Below are 18305 nucleotides of genomic sequence, written 5' to 3' on the forward strand. Positions count from 1 at the left end.
TGCCTTGTAATGGTGCTCTTGGTAGAGCTGTAGCAATATATCGGTTGCATATCGGATCAGCAACGATAAAAGGGAAATTTACATTATCAGCTATTGGGTTTTTTTGGCCATTATGGCCAATAAAGTTATCTGATAAATATAATTAATTATGTCTTCTGGCCAGGGGCCCCAGATGCCTGTGTCCCCTCAGTAAATGGCAGGTTTCCCCATGCAGGCAGGCAGCATTCTAGACTGCAAGAGGTCCTGTTTGAGGCTACCAGGAGCAAGTCGGGGTCCCATGTGAATGTGCACAGCTGCAAGCATGCACATGGCCAGGAAAACAGCTGGGCAGCATGCAGAGCAGCTCTCTTCAGGTAAATCTATGGAGAGGAAGGGGTGGATGTAGGGGAGGGGGCAGATTGAGGCCTCCACGGTGAGGAAGGGAGTAGGGCAAGGGCTGGAGGCACTGCCCAACCAAGGCAGTACATGGGACCCAGAGCCATAGGTGGCTTGTCCAAGGGGCATGGGGGGCAGGCCACTCCAGGCTACTGTGTGCACCCCATGAAGGGAGGCATGGGGGGGCATGTGCCACCCAGATTTGTGCATGGGGCAGATGCAAGCTGCTCACTTTGGGCTTTGCATTCTGCTGCTTTTCCCTTGGGAGCCCATGCCGGCTGTGTGCCCCCTGCCCACCTGACAACAGTGGGGGTGGCGAGTTGTGCCTCCCACGGCTGGGCAGGCAGGGGGCACGTGGCTAGGACCGCCAAGGCAAAAGCAGCAGAATGGAGAGCCCCAAGCCCATATAGTGGGCAGCCCACATCCACTCTCACCCTGCTCTGCCCTGTTTAAATGTGTCCCTGTGCTTCAAAATGGTGGTGGCAGTGCTTGAACTAAAGCACCCCCACCACCATTTTTAAGAACTGGGACACTGATACATGCAACAGAGGCTGCTGGAGTGCAGCAGAACTTTTGCATTTTAAAAGTACTGACATAAATAAACTTTTTTGGGGGCGCACTCCAGCAGCCTCTGGCATCACATGTAACCAAATCGGTTATCGAATCAATATTGGCTAATATGGCTGGTTAATAACTGGCTATCAGCTTCGGCCAAAAAAATCTTTATCAGTGCACCCCAAGCTCTTGACTATTTTTCTATTCTATTTCTGTGTTTCCTGCTTGTTTTGTTTTCTAATTCATGTTCCTTTGCAATCTTAATATCTGTCTGTAATCAACACCTACTTTAAGCATTATTTTAAATCTTACCTAAGTATTTTTGGTTTTAGCCCATTTGTGCAAGATTTCTTTCCTTTACCGATTGTTTCAGAATCAAACAGAGGCTGTAAGGTACTCTATAAATGAACATTCCAATTCCTAAAAGTTAGTTTTCATGAGTAGATCCTTGCACAATATAACCTGCATAATCAGGCCTGAAATAGAACACCTTCATTTGTATAAGTAAAGACTGTTTTTATGCAAGTAGTCTTACTGATTTCTGTAGAACCTCTCACTTGAATGAGTTACTGCAGGATTGCTCTCTCAAACACTGAATATCTCTCTCTCTCCAACAAATAAAAAGAACATGCATGTATAACCCTACCTCTTCCCCTCAAAACAAAGGCGAACAGCATAAGTAAATTAAAACAATAATTAAAAAAAATTAAAATGTCAAACCCTCCTGCCCCATCTTGTCAAGTCCACCACACCATTTTGTTTATGGTGTGATGCTGTGTGGGTTCCCCTCTCTTCCTCTCTGGACAGAAAGCGGTAGGTTGCAACAGCTCCCTTCCCTAGCCTCCCACCTTCATTCCAGGGCTGCTTGATGTGTGGAGGACACTGCAGACTCTGGACCCTGACCTACAGACCCTCGCTGGTGTTTCCGGGCTCACATTCAAACTACTGGTTTGAATTACACAGTACTTTTCCTTTCACAGCTTAGTGCACATGATGCAGCTTGTTTTAAGAGCTCCTGTTTTGTGGGGAAAACATTATAAACCAATAAATATGGTAATTCTTTAACTTTCATAAAGTGCCTGGAAATTCTCTTTAATAAAAGCTATTAGAACAAGAGCAAAAAATTATAAACAGTGAAGACTTAAAAATACTTTTGGTAAGGGAAGAAACAGTAAAGAAAGAATCAGGAAAAATTTTTTATCTAGATTTCTACGTGGCACCTATCACCATAGTATCTGAATACCTTGTAGACATTGATGAATCTGTTCTCACAATACTCTTTGAGGTAAGGCCATTTTTCAGATGGGAAACTAGAACAGAGATTATATGATTTACATAAGGTCACCCAGGGGATCTGAGAGCTACAAATGAACCCAGATCTTAAGTCCCATTCCACTGCTTTTACAACAAGACTGTCCATCCTCCCCCTTAAGCTTATGCTTTTAAGAGATCATTATTGTCAAATGATGTTGACACTATATTAAGAACAAAAATGAGCAAGTCTTTTATATGTGCAACCCATCAAAAAGCAGAAATATTGCAGCTCCTAAATACAAATACCCATCAGATCAAAACTCTGAAGTGGTAGCAATACAAACTGCTCTTAGATTTGTTCTTGCCATATGTTAATGTATTTGCTTTATTTCTTATTGTGGGCTTTACAACTTTATTCAAGATACTCAGTTCCATCTGCTTTCTTTTTCAAGTTATGGTCAGTTAAATCTAACCACAGCATTTTATCTTTCAGTTACTAAACTCAAACCATTTTAAACATCTTGCTTTCATCTTTACAGACCTCTCCCACTTTTAACCCATGCTACAGTTCCAGAAGAATGTACTTGACTTAAAACATGTATTTGATTCTTTTAACGTTTTAATGCTGTGCCTTATGTTGTAAATATTTCTTCACGTTTTATCTACTCCTCCATAAATCAGAGGCTGGCATCTCAGAAGCCTCACAAATGATGCTTTTTATTCTACAGAAAATAAATTGGAGCATCCACCACAACTGAAAAAAAACCCTTATTCTTCTGCTTTCATAAAGAGATCAGAGAAACGGCCTTACAAAACAGATTCAGACAATGAGCTAAATTAAAGACAGCTTGAAAAAGTGACAGGAAACCCATGTCTACATGGCTCAGTGCAGTGCCATGAATAGATACCAGAGCACATTAGCGTGGGTAATAGCACCGCAAAGGTCTATGTAGGTATATGTTATAATAAAGCCAGGGGACAAATAAAGAATGATTGTGGTCTTTACTAGGCTGACAATAAGCCAACTTTCTGCTGATTCACTGTTTGGGGGAGGGATGGGTTATCTTTTTTATCAAACAATGTTTCAGTAAAACACTTGCATTTTCACATTATCACATAGGATACTGAAGGAGTCAGTTAGCTGGATACTAATTTGACCTTAAGAGAAATAAGTTCCACACTCAGTATTTCAGTTTCCCCAGATGTAATGGATGGTATTTGTCTATCTACTGCAAACATGTGGTGTGAGGATTAGTATTTAATTAAGCAATGTGCATATGTATTATGAATAATTACATGTATTTTGTCACTACATAAATCCAAATACAGTACCACTTGTTTTACATTTTATAACAACAAAAAACACTGGCTTCATGAAGACTGTTTCTGTCTTGATTGGCTCACTGTCTCTAAAACAAGTGTAATATTCTGAGCTCTTCTTTGGTGGATGCATTCAAGGATTTTTTTTTTTTTTAATTAAACACATAGTAAACACAGATCTCCTTGAAATGAAAGAACATTAATGTAAAGCACCCATCTAAAATAAAAGAGTTATTCCAAAACTGGAAGAGGAGAGCGGAGCGCAAAGAATCAGAATGAAGGAAAGCAGTTTTAACAGGTGGGACTTAAAAGCAGCAATAAGTTGTAGTACCCTGTGAAGGCTGAAAGATATAATGTGGTGTTGTATGATGTGGAAATGAATCAGGGACTACTAGGTTAGAATGCCACTAAAATGGTGGATTAGGTGAGAAATACAACTCTGAAGTATGGTGATACTGAAAAGTGAGACAGAAGCATAACAACTGGTGGGGGGACAAGAGAAATACTATCTGTTGTCCTGCACCTTTCTGCAGCAATTCTCTGTTTCATTATCCATGACATTATGTTAAATCCTTAACACGAAAAAAACCATCAAGATATTCACAATATTCATTCACACCAGTAACACTCATGATAAGATTTTCCACAAATCTTTTATTGAATCTATTTCTACCAAATTACTGCCTAACATAAATCATTCTAGAAAATGTCTGAAAAAATCTTTTATAACCTCAGTACACAGCTTAGGATGACTTTCTAAAGCATTCCTGGCATTATCCCCCAGCGCCAGCCCAAGCTCAAAAGGATTTTGGCCACATTCTCCAAAACATTTTAAAACTGATAACTTTTTTCCAGTATTGGTATTGTGTACGATTAGATGCTCAGCTTCCTATACTACACCTAAAAGAAATAATTTAACAGACCCTTTCAAAAAGGTATTTTATTATCTCTATTTCCGTTTAGAAAAACCCAGTTACAGTTTATGTCTTGGGATGGAAAAACGAATTTGTGTAAGGATATAACTTTCCTCAACTAGATCTAAAACTATAAATACATCTAAGTGAAAGTACAATAAATATATTTACATGGGGGGGGTGTAGAAAGAGAGAGACACACACACACATACATTTCACATGTATACATCTCTCTCTCTCTCTCTCTCTCTATATATATATATATATCCATATCTATAATATAAATAAATATTTATACATATAAAATATTTATATATATAATTTATAAATTTATATAAATATATTTTAAGTGAAAGGCTCACAATATGCTGTGTTTTTTGGTAAAGTTACTGCTACTGGAGTCAGATATGACCCAGGAATCTCAGTTTTCATTATTAAAAATCTGTTTCTCTCCTCCATGACAGTGGTGAACAATTTAATAATGTTATCGCTAAGAGTCTAAATGAAGGAGGCAAATAAGAAAAACTTAAGGGAATTATTCTTTAAAAGGCATCCTTGCTATTTTGGACCTTGATTCCTGATTTTTGAACACAGGGTGTCAGCAATACTAAGTGTCAAAACCAGTGTGCCACCCTACAACTCCCATACAATAAAATAAGTTTAAAGAGGAGCCCTCAGCACCACCTGCACAAGGATCAACTATATAAACTCACAATACAAAACTTCACTACAATATTAAGAGGTACTTTAGAGACTTAACGAATGAAGGGACTCTGACCAGTAGTACACAGAATGGATCATACAGTGACAAGATTTTGCTTATCAGCATATTAGAGTCTTTAGATCCACCACACAAATGTCTGCCACTTGAGCTAACAGAGTAACTCAAACAGTAGGAAGAGGTCATCCTTTACATGGAGAAGCTACTAAAGAGACCGAGTCCAGCAGGTTTCACAGCTATTTTCTGACAACAGCTGAAAGCTGAGACTCAGAAATCTTGGATTCTGTTCTTGGCAGTGCTCTCATTTCGAGAGCCAACCTTATACCAAATCCTCAAACTAGCCCAATCCCTTCTACCTCTCAAGCCTGTCACTGTCCCAATCCCCAATGTCCCTCCCTGTGCACACCTGCCCCCCAGTGGTTCTTCATCTATATGGGCCATCTGCAAACTGGAAATGTCAAAATTTGACCAAATGCAGAAAGATTTTCATGTGGATAGAAAGGGTGTCCCTGACACCACTGCAGGCCTCCAGCTGAATTCAGGACCCTGCTCCAAAGTGGTGGTGCTAAAACTTTTGAATAAAACAGTTGCAGCAATGTCTTTTAAGTTATTCTTCTCTAATATTATTCTGATTAGATAAACACGTGGACCTTTTTTTTCTTTTTTGTAGTAGTATAAAAAAGGAAATAGGCCTAAGACAGGTGCCTAGCATGAAGAGTTTTAGACCCATTTGGTTAAAGATTGACAAAATTATAAAATTGCTGAGAGGAGAAAAAGAAAAAAACCTTGTTGCCACCTGCACAGCCTACATAGTCAGGATGCTAATATAAGAAAAAACACCAATTTCAAATGGCCTCAGATAGTATCACATTTGGCCCCCTGTACATTATGCCCCATAGAAACAGAACTTAGGCTAATGGAAGTCATCTAGCTGGCAGTCTATAGAAAAAACTTAAGTCACTGCAATATCCTATCAGTCATGATTTGAAAGAATGATGGAAATGGAGCCAAGCCAGATTTCAATACCATATGTAAAAGTGAAAAAGTAAAATTAAATCTGCTTAGGAAATAACTTTGGTAATTGATTATAGAATAACAGGCAGTAAAAACTAGTGTATCATCTCATCTGACTACTGTATTTCGCAGGGCAATTCACTAGCTTATTTCTACTACTATCTTACCTCACCCCGTTTTTGACACACTGCAGTGATGATATGTCCACCACTCTGTGGGGTCAATACTGAATCCAAGGATTATAGGAAGAAAAGTAGCTTTATCCACTTTCTTTTTCCTAATTATGCCAGTCTACACTATCATCCATAATGGTACATAGCATAACAGTTATTAACTGAACTTCTTCTCTCAAGGTTGGTTCTCACTGGTTTTAAAGGTCAATGTGCATTGACCGTACAGCTGCCTCTTAAACTTGGGCTTTATATCTTCTAATGATGGGAAAAGTTGTTTTTCATAGATTTCATAGACATTCAGGCTGGAAGGGACCACAGAGAATCGAGTCCAGCCACCTGCCCAGGGGCAGGAAGTCAGCAGGGATCATAGGATCCCAGCAAGATAAACATCCAAAAGTGTCTTGAAGGCGTTCAAAGTGGGTGCTTGAACCGCCTACGGCACCAGTCTATTCCAAACCTTGGGGGCTCGGAAAGTGAAGTTCTTCCTTATGTCCAGCCTGAAATGGTCGCAGAGGAGTTTGTGACCATTCGCTCTTGTCATCCCTTCGGGTGCTCTGGTGAACAAGACGTTCCCCCAGATCCTGGTGAGCACCCCTAATAAACTTATAGGTGTGCGGGCCGGTTGCGAGCCGGGCCCTTTTTCGTGCTCTGCGTGGGGTGTGGCCAGCAGCCCAGGCACGCGGGGTCGGAGAAGGCGTGCGTCAAGCTAGAATTAGGCACGGACTCGTAGCGGTAGATTTAAAGATTGTTTACTTACACCGGAGATGGTTGCGGTGCAGGCTGGAAAACTTGCTTGAGTTGTGGTTACAGACAAAGACAACACGAACGATCACGTGGAGTTTGCTAGGCTCCACGGAAACAGAGCTCCGGATGCCCTGTGTAAGCGCGCCACCAAAATCGGGAACTCATAGATACATCTTATAAAATTTGTCGCTCGAAGACGGGAAGAGGTGGGCAATGGATCAGGTCGCCAAGCTCCTCTGAATCTCACACAGGGGTCTTTATTTCCCTGCCGTGTACCCAGAGTCCCCACGAGATGGATGTGGAGTCCTCTTCGGCTTGGGCGGAAACCGCTCAAGCCTCTTATACAGCTAACAGGCCAATCGTTAGCCGCCATGTGGGAATAATTTAGAACTAGCCAATAGCGGGGAACAAATTTGCATGCGGGTGGCAGGAAATCCTTTGCACCGCGCATTTCTCTTGCAACTTGAGCAATGCACCCTGCAAAGGAAGCTGCAAATAGGCGGGAAACTCGTCCTTGCACCGGGGTTCTCCTCTGCAGTAGAAAACTCCACCATGCAACGAAGCTGTAATTTGGCGGGGATAATTCTAGTGCCGAAGCACACACAAAATCATACCCTTGGGTTATGACAATAGGTAGCCACCAGATCGCCCCTGAGCCTGTGCTTTTCCACCCCTAATATTTCATTGAGCCTCTTTAGGTCTAACCAGGAACAGATGTGCCTACTATGTGTATTATGCACAAGGATGCACACATCTCAAATTAGAAAGACACTTCATTACACTCCTATTCCTCATCCTAAATGCATCCTCACACATTTTTGGAAGCCTTAGGTTTGGCACTCTTTTGTGCAGGGCTGGGCATATAGAACAAGAAACTGTAGCATAATGAGCTCTGTACCAATCATCTGTCTAGAGAGAAAAAGACTATTTAAAAATCCCTTTCCAACGTCCTGTGTATATGTTTTTGAGACCTCTACAGTGGCCACTGTTTCAGTTTTGAGATGGTTAGTGTTGAAAAAGGCATCAAGTACCTGTATCTTCCCTTCTGTGTTTTTCTTCTAGAATAGAGAGATTAATTCCAGTATCTTTAGTGAGTTCTACTATGAGTGGGTCTGCCTATATAAATTCTACTTACAGGTTCAACTGGATAAATTATTTTTTACATCTGTTCAAAACCACAGGGAAGACGATCCTTATGTGATCAAAACTTTACATCCTCACCCTGTCTTCTGATATTATAAATTGTAGGTATAAATGTGTAATAGGAATGAAAGGAGGAAGAGGTATGGGCTGCCCTAGAAGAGACAGCCGTAGACTTGTAGCATTGTGCGAAGTAGGTCCTCAATGCAGCGAGCTTATACAGGACAGAAGGGAGCCAGTAAGGGAACCCGAGTCATTGAGCTGCCCAAAAAGGACAGGTATGAAAGTACTAAGGAGGAAGATCTAGGTCTGTGAACTTCCAAAACAATCAGATGAGTCCGCATACTTTGCAATGCTTATTCACACCAAAATTCCCAGGCTTCTGCAGTTCAACAACCTCCAACCAAATGAAGAGAGTCTTATACCAAGTTAAATGATCCACTGATGTGTAATGCCCAGAACTGTCACTATTTTGTCATGACTTTAAAACATTCTTCTATTCAATTTTTTTTTTTTGAAAAAGAGAAGCTGCCAGTCTACCTGTTGTATTAAATGGCGATAGTCTACCTGTTGTATTAACTGGCGTGTCACTTGCAAATCAAGGTAATTACTATGCAGTAGGGTAGTACATGAATTTACACTACTTTGCACTAACTCCTGAGTGAGCTACATTAAAAACATTATCAGGGGAATCAGTGCAGAGTAGCTAGTTTGCTATAAAATCAAATTCAAGTTTACTGCACACTAACCTCCTGATGTAAGAGAAGCCCTGGAAATGGCAAACTCCAAATTATATTATGGAATTCTTAGCATCCTCAGGTACCCCAAATGTTATCAGCAGTACCTAAAATAGCTACTTTTGAGACAAAACATAGTAATGGTGAATATCTGGAAACTGAAAGCTGAGAAAAGAAGCCCCTGGTACAAACCTAACTATTTGCTAAGAAGATTTACCAGAATCTCAAAAGGAGAAAGGTAAAACAACTGTCTCCAAAAAAAAAAAAAAAATCTATTCTCTTTTTAGCTTTATAGCATCCAGTTCCAAAGGGAACCTACTGTCAATCCATTTGAAATTATTCTGTTAGGGCACACATTGAAATTGGAGTATGAACAAAACCAGAACAACATGGGAAATACAAGAAAAACTGAGAAAGAACGGCTGTTGGCTCATCTTCAAAACTGCATCAAAAGCAAGAACATTGGATGCACTTAAAAAGCTCATTTAAAAGTCAGCTTTCCCATTCAGATTTGTATAAGATATGCACCCAGTAATCAGAGGGTGAAAAAAGTACTTTGTATACTTTTATTAATCTTTATGGTTGCTTTGTAAGCACTTTCATATGAAGATCTGAAAACAGTTTATGAATGCAGGTAACTTATTTTTCCTCTTATACAGGACAGCACTGGTACACTTAATTTACAGGCCTTACTATGAGCCCATTGAAAAAAACTGGCAAAACTAAATTCAGTGGGTACTGACTTGATGTCTAAGTGAGTCTATACACATGCTCCAGGTTGGGGGGTGATGGGGAGGGTAGCGTTTTAATTAGAGCGGCTCTCAGGAGCCACTGCAATTAAAATGCTCACAGCATCTTAAAACCTACAGCATGCCCATAGGCTCGACAGTGCTACGCTGGTTAGCACTACAGATGAAAGGGACTTGGGGGTCATCACTGACCACAAGATGAACATGAGCCTTCAATGTGATGCTGCGGCTAGTAAAGCAAACAAAACACTGGCTTGCATCCATAGATGCTTCTCAAGCAAATCCCGGGACGTCATTCTCCCCTTGTACTCGGCCTTGGTGAGGCCACAGCTGGAGTACTGTATCCAGCTTTGGGCTCCACAATTCAAAAAGGAAGTGGAGAAGCTTGAGAGGGTGCAGAGGAGAGCCACGCGAATGATCAGAGGTCAGGAAAACAGACCTTATGATGAGAGGCCGAGAGCCATGAGACTCTGCAGCCTGGAAAATCACAGGCTCAGGGGTGATCTGGTGGCCGCCTATAAGTTTATCAGGGGTGCTCATCAGGATCTGGGGGAACGTCTGTTCACCAGAGCGCCCCAAGGGATGACAAGATCGAATGGTCACAAACTCCACTGCGACCGATTCAGGCTGAACATAAAAAAGAACTTCTTCACTGTCCAAGACCCCAAGGTTTGGAATAGACTGCCGGAGGCAGTTCAAGCACCCACTTTGAATGCCTTCCAGACACATTTGGATGTGGTCCCTTCCAGCCCAAATGTCCCTCCAGGGGTCCTTTTCAGCCCAAATGTCTATGACATTTATGAAATCTTGTATATTCAGTGTCCCACACTTCAAAATGCCGGTGGGGACACGTTAAGTAAAGCTTGTTTGATGAGCTTTAGTTAAGGCACCCTCACCACCATTTTGAAACATGGGGATGCTGAATACACGTGATGACGAGGATGCTGAAACATTCTAATTAGAACACATCAAAGCATCCTTCGTTTGTTCAAGCACCCTAAGTGACTTGACAAAGGTCATGCAATAAGACAAAAAAAGAATTAAGAATATAAGCCAGGATTCTTACCACCTATTCCCATACTCAACTACACAGTTCTACCTCAAAGCATTTTCAATGGACACATTTCATGTCACCAACACAAGCATTACTGCTATAAGGCAGGGGTTGTCAACCGGGGGCACGTGTACCCATAGGGGTACTTGGAAACGTGATAGGGGGTACATGCATGCAGGCAGGGACAGAGCAGGGTGGGGGTGAGGGCAGTGGCACCCCTCTGTGGACAGATGTGGGGCTAGGGGGGTTCACACATGGCAGGCACCACTGCCACCCACCACCTTGCACTGCTGCTTCACAGGAACAGGGCCAGGGGAGGCAAGGGCAGCAGTGCCCCTCTATGGGCTGCACAGGCGGACTCCGCGGGCTGCTGACAGGCGGTGCGCAATTGGCCAGGCACGAGGCCCATCAGCAACCCAAGGAGCTGCACGTGCAATCGGCCATGGGAAAGTAGGGTGTGGCGGCCGCACAGGCCCTGCTAACGGTATTGACCAAAGTAGGCCTCACTGACAAAGGAACTAGGTATACCATATGTAGCTTACCCGGAAACGCTGAGCAAGTTTAACTGTTAGGCCTTATAGGCACCTCACAAGGCCAATAGATAGAGAATGATTGATAAAAACCAGTACAGGACACCAAAACAGGATCAGACTAACCTGGTAAATAGATTCCCTATCTGGTGAGAAGGTCACACTATCTGGTTAATATTGGGGTGCAGATATTCATTCAACAAGGACAAATGCGAAGTCGTGAACTTGTGATGGAATAACTGCACGTACAAATACAGACTGAGAAATGATTCCCTAGACTTCAGTACTGCACAGAAGGACCCGGAGGTTACATTAGACCATAAGTTGAATATGAGCCAACAGTATGCTCTTGTTGCTAGAAAAATCCAACAGTGTACTAGGGTGTATTAACAGGAATGTTACCTGCAAAACAAAGGAAGTGATTCTTCTGTTTTATTCAACAGATGAGGCCTCACCTTGAGTACTATGTCCAGTTTTGGGCTTCACACTTCAAGAAGGATGTGAACAGTTGGGAAAGAGCCCAGTGCTAAGCAACAAAAATGGTTAGGGGCCTCCAAGACAAGACTTACCAGGAAAGGCTGAAAAGAACTAGGGTTATTTAACCTGGAGAAGAGAAGACTGAGAAGGAATTTGTTAACAGTCCTCAAATGCCTGAAGGGAGATTACAAAAAGAATGAGGATGGGTTTTCCTCTGTGACTGTAGGGGACAGAACTAGGGCCTCAAGCTGTGGCAGAAGAATTTTAGAGTGGATATTAGAAGGATCTTTTTGACTACGAAGGTGGGCAAGCAGTGGAACAAGTTATCTAGAAAAGCTGTGGAATCTCTAGCCACTTAAATTTTCAAGAGCAAGTTGGGCAGACACTTGACTGGGATGGTTTAGTCAGGAATTATACTACACTGAGCAGGACACTGGACTAGGTGACCTTGTGAGGTCCCTTCCAGCCCTGTTTTCCTATGATCCTATATTTTAGTATTTTTAGGTTATGCATGATATAAACCTGGAGCTTTATCGGTTGGTATATAGAAAGGGTCCTAGGAAACCTTAATGCTGTATACTGGGTTTGGGGGCACAAATGCATTTTATGCTTGTACCATGCCTGCAAATAACTTGGCTAGCACTACGTACTGGCTAGTCATGGATGCTTGGGATTAGGCTTGTAGACAATAAACCTGGTTGAGCTTTTGTCACAGACCACTGAGACTGAGGCATGATATGGCTAGTAGCACCTAACCCCCTACCAAAACTGACCCCAGACAATACTGGCGACCAACTCTGAGAAAACACATTTTTATACATCTGCACAGCACATATTTCCTGTCACATCACACTATCCATGTAGAGTCAGTGAAAATGTTTTGAACTTTCAGACATCATTTTGCAGTACAAACAAAGATGATGCACTAACTTGATTGATGGAGTTGGCAGCACAGGAAGCAAGTCCAGTTCCAACAGAGGCAAGCAGGAAACAAGTGAAGTCAAAAGGGACTGGAGCCATTGCAAATCCAGCTGATGCGGTACTCACAACCAGGGCTGTAATACACAAGTGCACAACATATTTCACCATCAAAGCACCAACAATATATTATTTTCCATAAATGTACCCATTAGAGATCAGATTTGTAGGCCCCTGAACTACAAAGTTGAACCCTTTACACTACTATTTGCATCACAATAGCTCTAACCCAGAGCAGAGTCCCACTGTCCTACAAGTAAAAACTTAGCCATGCTCCACATCCCAGGCTTCAGTGGGGATAGAACCTGCCAGCACAGAACAAGGGTAAGTGGCGCCGGGCGGGGGGCGGCACACGAGGAACACAGATGCAGAAGAGGTCGGGGCAGGGAGATGGGAGAAGGGGAACAGAGACCTGTATGGAACTTAATTATTGGAGGCTCGTTTTAAATTCATCCCCACCACCACTGCAGAGGGGAAAGCAGTAGTGGGGAGGGGGTGGAAGGTGCTGGGGGCAAAACAGTATAGAGGGGAGACGGGGGAAGGGGAACAGAGGCCAGAGGATGAGAGAGATAGACAGAAGCAGGGGTAAGTGGAAGGGGCGCAGGGGTGGAGAACAGGAGGCAGGGGGGCAAGCTGCCTCCCCTCCCACCTCTCCCCTCACTGCCTGACCCCCACCACCTTCCCCCTTCTGCTGCTTTCCCCCTCTGCAATGGTAGTGGGGATTAATTTAATATGGTATTCCAATAATTAGGTTCTATACATGGAAAATTATAACATTTTCAGGGGTATATGTATAACATTTCTTATACATTTTCATGTACAGAATCTAATTATTGGGGGCTTATCTTAAATTCAGGGTCATCTTGGATGCAGATAAATATGGTAAATAGACAAGACAAGCAAAGTTGGGAAGGAAAACAGGGAGATAAAATGACCTGCACAAGCTGAAATTGCAACAGGATTATTCTATTCGAATTACTGCTAAGAACACATAGGGTGCGTACAGACGTGTGTGGATGTTTGGTTTCCCGGGGACAAGTAGCAGTGGTGTACCTTGTGCCACAGCTATTTGTCCCCAGGGAATGCCCATGCCATGCAAGCTTTGGCAACTGACAACTTACCCTGGGGAGCAGTAGGGGAGGCTGGGGCCAGCAGTGGCACCAGTAGCCTTACCTAGGGTCCTGGGGGCCTGCCAGGGCTGCAGCCACAGCGATCCTGCCAGGCAGAGGCTGGCCTACAGCTGCAGTGCAGCTCCAGGCAGCCTGGCTCCACTTTTCACCAGTACATGCTGTCCAAGCATGCGCTGCTTCAGTTTTTTTTGTCCATTGTGTTTTTTGACCCCTGGATATCCAGAGGTCAGAAAAATCCACAAGGAAAAAAAAACGGAGCAGCACATGCTTGGGCAGCATGCCTCTGCAACACAGAGAACACTGAACTGTGCAGTACATGGCGCTGCAAACCTGTTTGCGGCACCACACACCACGCGACTGTACTAGTCTGGATGCGCCCACAGGGTGCATCTACACATGATGCAATGTCACCGTAACAATGCACTACAGCAACGTAGCTCATTGCTATGGTGACATAGCGTCAGCAGGCACAAACTGTGATGCAAACACTACATCACTGTAACAACAAGCACCTTACTATAGCACATGATTATGGTGACATAGCTGCTAAAAATAACCGTGCGCTGCCAGGTTGGCTCATTAACAGATCTACAGAAGCAACACATTAAGAGACCACCCCCTTTGCCCAAATGCTAGTACATGTGCAGACAAACCTATCACATACTACAATTGAGACAGAAGTTATACATGATCGCAAATGGGTTTCTAGACAAGAAAGGGAGGCATGTATGAGACATCCTCTCCTAAGCAGTCCATACTTTGGCAAAGTTGGAGAACTCCTGTATTAGACACTTCATATTGGCAGTTAAAAGAAGGTGGTTGTTGGCACAACTGAGTTAGAGACTATAGCCAAAATGTTCAGAACAGATTGCCTAAAGGTGAACTCCTAAGAGCAGCTCAATTTTCAGAGGTGTTGAGTATACCTAATTCTATTAGGAGCTGTAGGTACACAGCAGCTGTGAAAACCAGGCTAATGATGTTTGAGAGCCCAAGAAAGTCTTCATATTTAAAAAATTCTTGGTTCTCTTAGTAAACTGTACAAGGAAATATGAAACTCACTGAAATTCACTGTTTTTCAACTGATTAAGTTAATAAAATGCAGAGAAAAGATGATGGTGAAACAGTGGCGTTTGCATTTCTAAGAGTGATTACATTCATTTTTTGGTATTATAAATCACACTTTCACTTCCAGACAAGAATTTAATTAAAACTTATCAGAGAGAACATTTTATACTCATTCATTACAGCACAACACCAACTCATTTACAGACGGAGAAAGGTGGAGCAGATTGGCAAACAGTCCATGTAACATTACCATTACACTGACCTCAAAGAAATTCTAATACAGTATAGCCAAAGTGTTAATTAAAGTCTCCATTGATTTCTCTAGATTAATTTCAGTCAATCATTTCAGTGTGACTTATCAGGATCTCATTAAAAAGCCTGTAGTACATTTTCTCATTTAACCACGCTGAAACAGATATTTTTAGATGTTTGTCCAGTGCTCTGGACTTGAGGAAAAGTTCTTGCTGCCTGAGCCACATTTTCAAATGCAGCATGTTATGTCCCATTGCAGCAAGTTTATTTTCCTTTTCTTGTGGAGGCAAACATGAATTTTATAATCTACTCTGCATTCTTCTCATGAAAGAAATGTATATGTAATTGAGATTACTTCAAGGGAATGAGGTCATTGACTCTGTGTTTGTTTTTTGATCCTTGTTAGCTTAGTGCTTTGGGGGCAAAATTAACTATACTTTATTGTATAATGGATGGAATTGATTTTTTCAAGATTTGTTGAGGAGGCCTGGCACTGTGTGTACTTTTCAAGAATAAGTCTGGATTTAAAAGTTACATTCTCAGAGACTACATTTTTCTTGTACCAAACATGCCTAGTTTTATTAGAAAAAGGGAAAGCATTTTCCTGTGGACTATTTGAGATTGAGTAAGAAGCACATTGTGCGCTGATAAGTAAAAAAGAGATGTATTATGGTGTTTCCAGCATAAGAATACACTCAAGGGGACTATAACCACATATTTCTTTTTCAGCTTCATTGTAATGTGATCTTTCTTTATAAACCTTGAAATTTGTGTGTACATCCCTATTACATACCTAGCTTCTGAAAACAAAGGAAAAATATACAATATCAAACAATTCTGTTTGCCAACAATTTTTTGCCTTTGTTCTGGTGGCCATTTACATTTCATTACATTTTTTTTTTAAATGCAGCTTGTACCTCTCTTATCAGATAATAAACGGAGTGGGAAAGCAAGAGGAAAAATGCACTTTAACAATTTTACTGTCTTTCTAAAACTTACTATACCCCTCAAGGAAAAAATAGCCTTTTAAAGCTTATATATCAGAAGAGATATCCTTCTTAGACTCACACACTTTGTTCACTGGAATGCAAAATACAATGTCAATGTTGGTGCTACAGGACTCACCAGTGTGTTTTCTTTGTAAACCTAGCTTTGTCTGGAGTAAGCTTAAGTAGATTTTCTTGCAAATTACAAGTTGTACATTAAAAGAAAGACAAACTTCTAAAGCATTCTTGATTTTAGAACAGTATTTTGAAACAAACGCTATTATCATTTCATGCAGACATTAAAATGCAATATTATGAAACAGCTGACTGTGATAATCACAAAACAGTTTCAATTCATTCTGGGCTAACTATTTATTTTTCCTACTTTCTCTGTGTAATGTAAAATAATTTGCTAGAAAGCTATCGTTTTTAGGCTTTGTTTGCAACAGGACAACAATAACTGCAAAATTAAGAACTATTTTCTGACAGGATTTAAATAAAATTAGTTTAAGATCAAACAACAATCTAAACAATGAAAACTAATTTGTTTTATCAAAGCACCTAGCTATATTAAAATGATAATTTAAAAAACAATTTCTGTTCTTAGTTATAAGAGCAGAACTTCACTTAAACTTCATGGAAACAAATGGAAGCTTCCCCTGGTGCGATTAAGAGAAATATTTTAGCTTATACGTTCTTTTTTTCCTTCTTGTTATTCCACTTTGGGAGCACTATGTAAATACTATTACACCAAGGTGGATAACTCATCTCCATTTACAGATAGGAAAGAGATAGACATGAAATTTGATTTTTTGGCAGTCACTCAGCAGTTGATAGCAGAAATCCCAGGTCTCCCAAATCAGTATCTTATACCAAAGCAGCAAACTGGTGCATGGGCACAAATTCCTAAATGCTGAATACATTTTACAAATTTCAGTTTCAGGCACTTTCTAGGAAAGAAGTCTGAGTTAGCAAAACGAGCACGTTAGGTGCAGTTTTCAGACCTCAGCAACATTTATTTCAGACCCCAAACTTGAAAGCTTGAGTTTTGAGCATTTGTTCACACTTTCATCGTTACACTTGTTTTATCAAATATTTAAACACACCTCAATAAATACAACTGTAAACTATGTTGTAGAACTGCAAAAGCTTGTTTCTAGGGCTCCCTTTACATGTTACATTTAAGGCGTGATTAACTAGTCAATCATGCTTTAAGTCGTGACCCAGCTACATGTTCACCCAATTAATGGCATGATAAAACAAGCAATAAGCTACATATTTTTTTGTGTAATAACTTTGTAGCTTGTTCTAATCACACCATTAATATTGAACATGTGGCCAGGTGCTCCCCTGTGACTGGGAGCCCCATCAACTGATGGTCTCCAAGCCACAGTGGGACACCACCCAATGCCAGCCCCATAGCTGACAAGGCTCACAATGGCAGCAGCATTCCCAACTCATGACACTGCCTCCGCGGTAAACCTTGTCAGTTGTGGGTCTTGCAGTGAGGAGAACACTGTGAGCCTCCTGGGCTGTGAGGCTTGCAGCAAGGGAGCATTATTGGGTGCGGGGCTCACAGCAGGGGCAGTGGGAGAACACTGCCATCACTGCGAGCCCTGTACCTCACAAGGTTTGCAGCAGCATGTTCCCAGTACTGCCTCTGATGTGAGACTTGCAGCCCACATCACAGCCACAGTTATAGAAGCTGGTGCAGAGGCAGCCCGGGATCACCATCCTGGGCTCCCCCTGCACTGGCAATAAGGCACAATGGGCTCTAATGTGCGATCTCACAATTGCACCTCCTGCCATGCGCATGTGGCATGACAGGAGGCACAGCTGTGTGGATTGCACATTGGTTCCATTGCGCCTTCATCTGCATATGTAGAGGGGGCCTAGCTGTATTGTTTCTACAACTTTACACAGTAATACCTAGGGGAGGGGGAAAGTGTTCTCACTATGCAAGACTGTAAAGTTACATGAATAAAATGGTAAAGAAAGAGTTTACAAGGCTGCTTGCTGATGTTAAAAAAGGCCCAAAAGAGGCATCACATGAGTTGGACCTGGCTCACCCAAAGTCTGTATAAATCGGGTGCTTTAGTGGGGGGGAGGGGAGGGGGGTGGGCACTTTTATTTAAGA

At 41.8% G+C, this 18305-nt stretch overlaps 1 protein-coding gene across 1 annotated transcript in view; it reads right to left on the minus strand.

Moving 5' to 3' along the window:
- Positions 1-18305, minus strand: part of LOC102382988 (protoheme IX farnesyltransferase, mitochondrial-like) — a gene marked incomplete at its 3' end in the record, with an annotated part of 104057 nt that overhangs the window by 68697 nt on the left and 17055 nt on the right. Inside the window, exon 3 of the mRNA XM_025214743.1 lies at positions 12688-12812. Within this exon, the coding sequence (XP_025070528.1) occupies positions 12688-12812 (125 nt within the window). The remainder of the gene's footprint in view (positions 1-12687; positions 12813-18305) is intronic.

This window comes from Alligator sinensis, unplaced genomic scaffold (assembly GCF_000455745.1).
Source record: "Alligator sinensis unplaced genomic scaffold, ASM45574v1 scaffold1371_1, whole genome shotgun sequence".
NCBI classification, from domain to species: domain Eukaryota; kingdom Metazoa; phylum Chordata; order Crocodylia; family Alligatoridae; genus Alligator; species Alligator sinensis.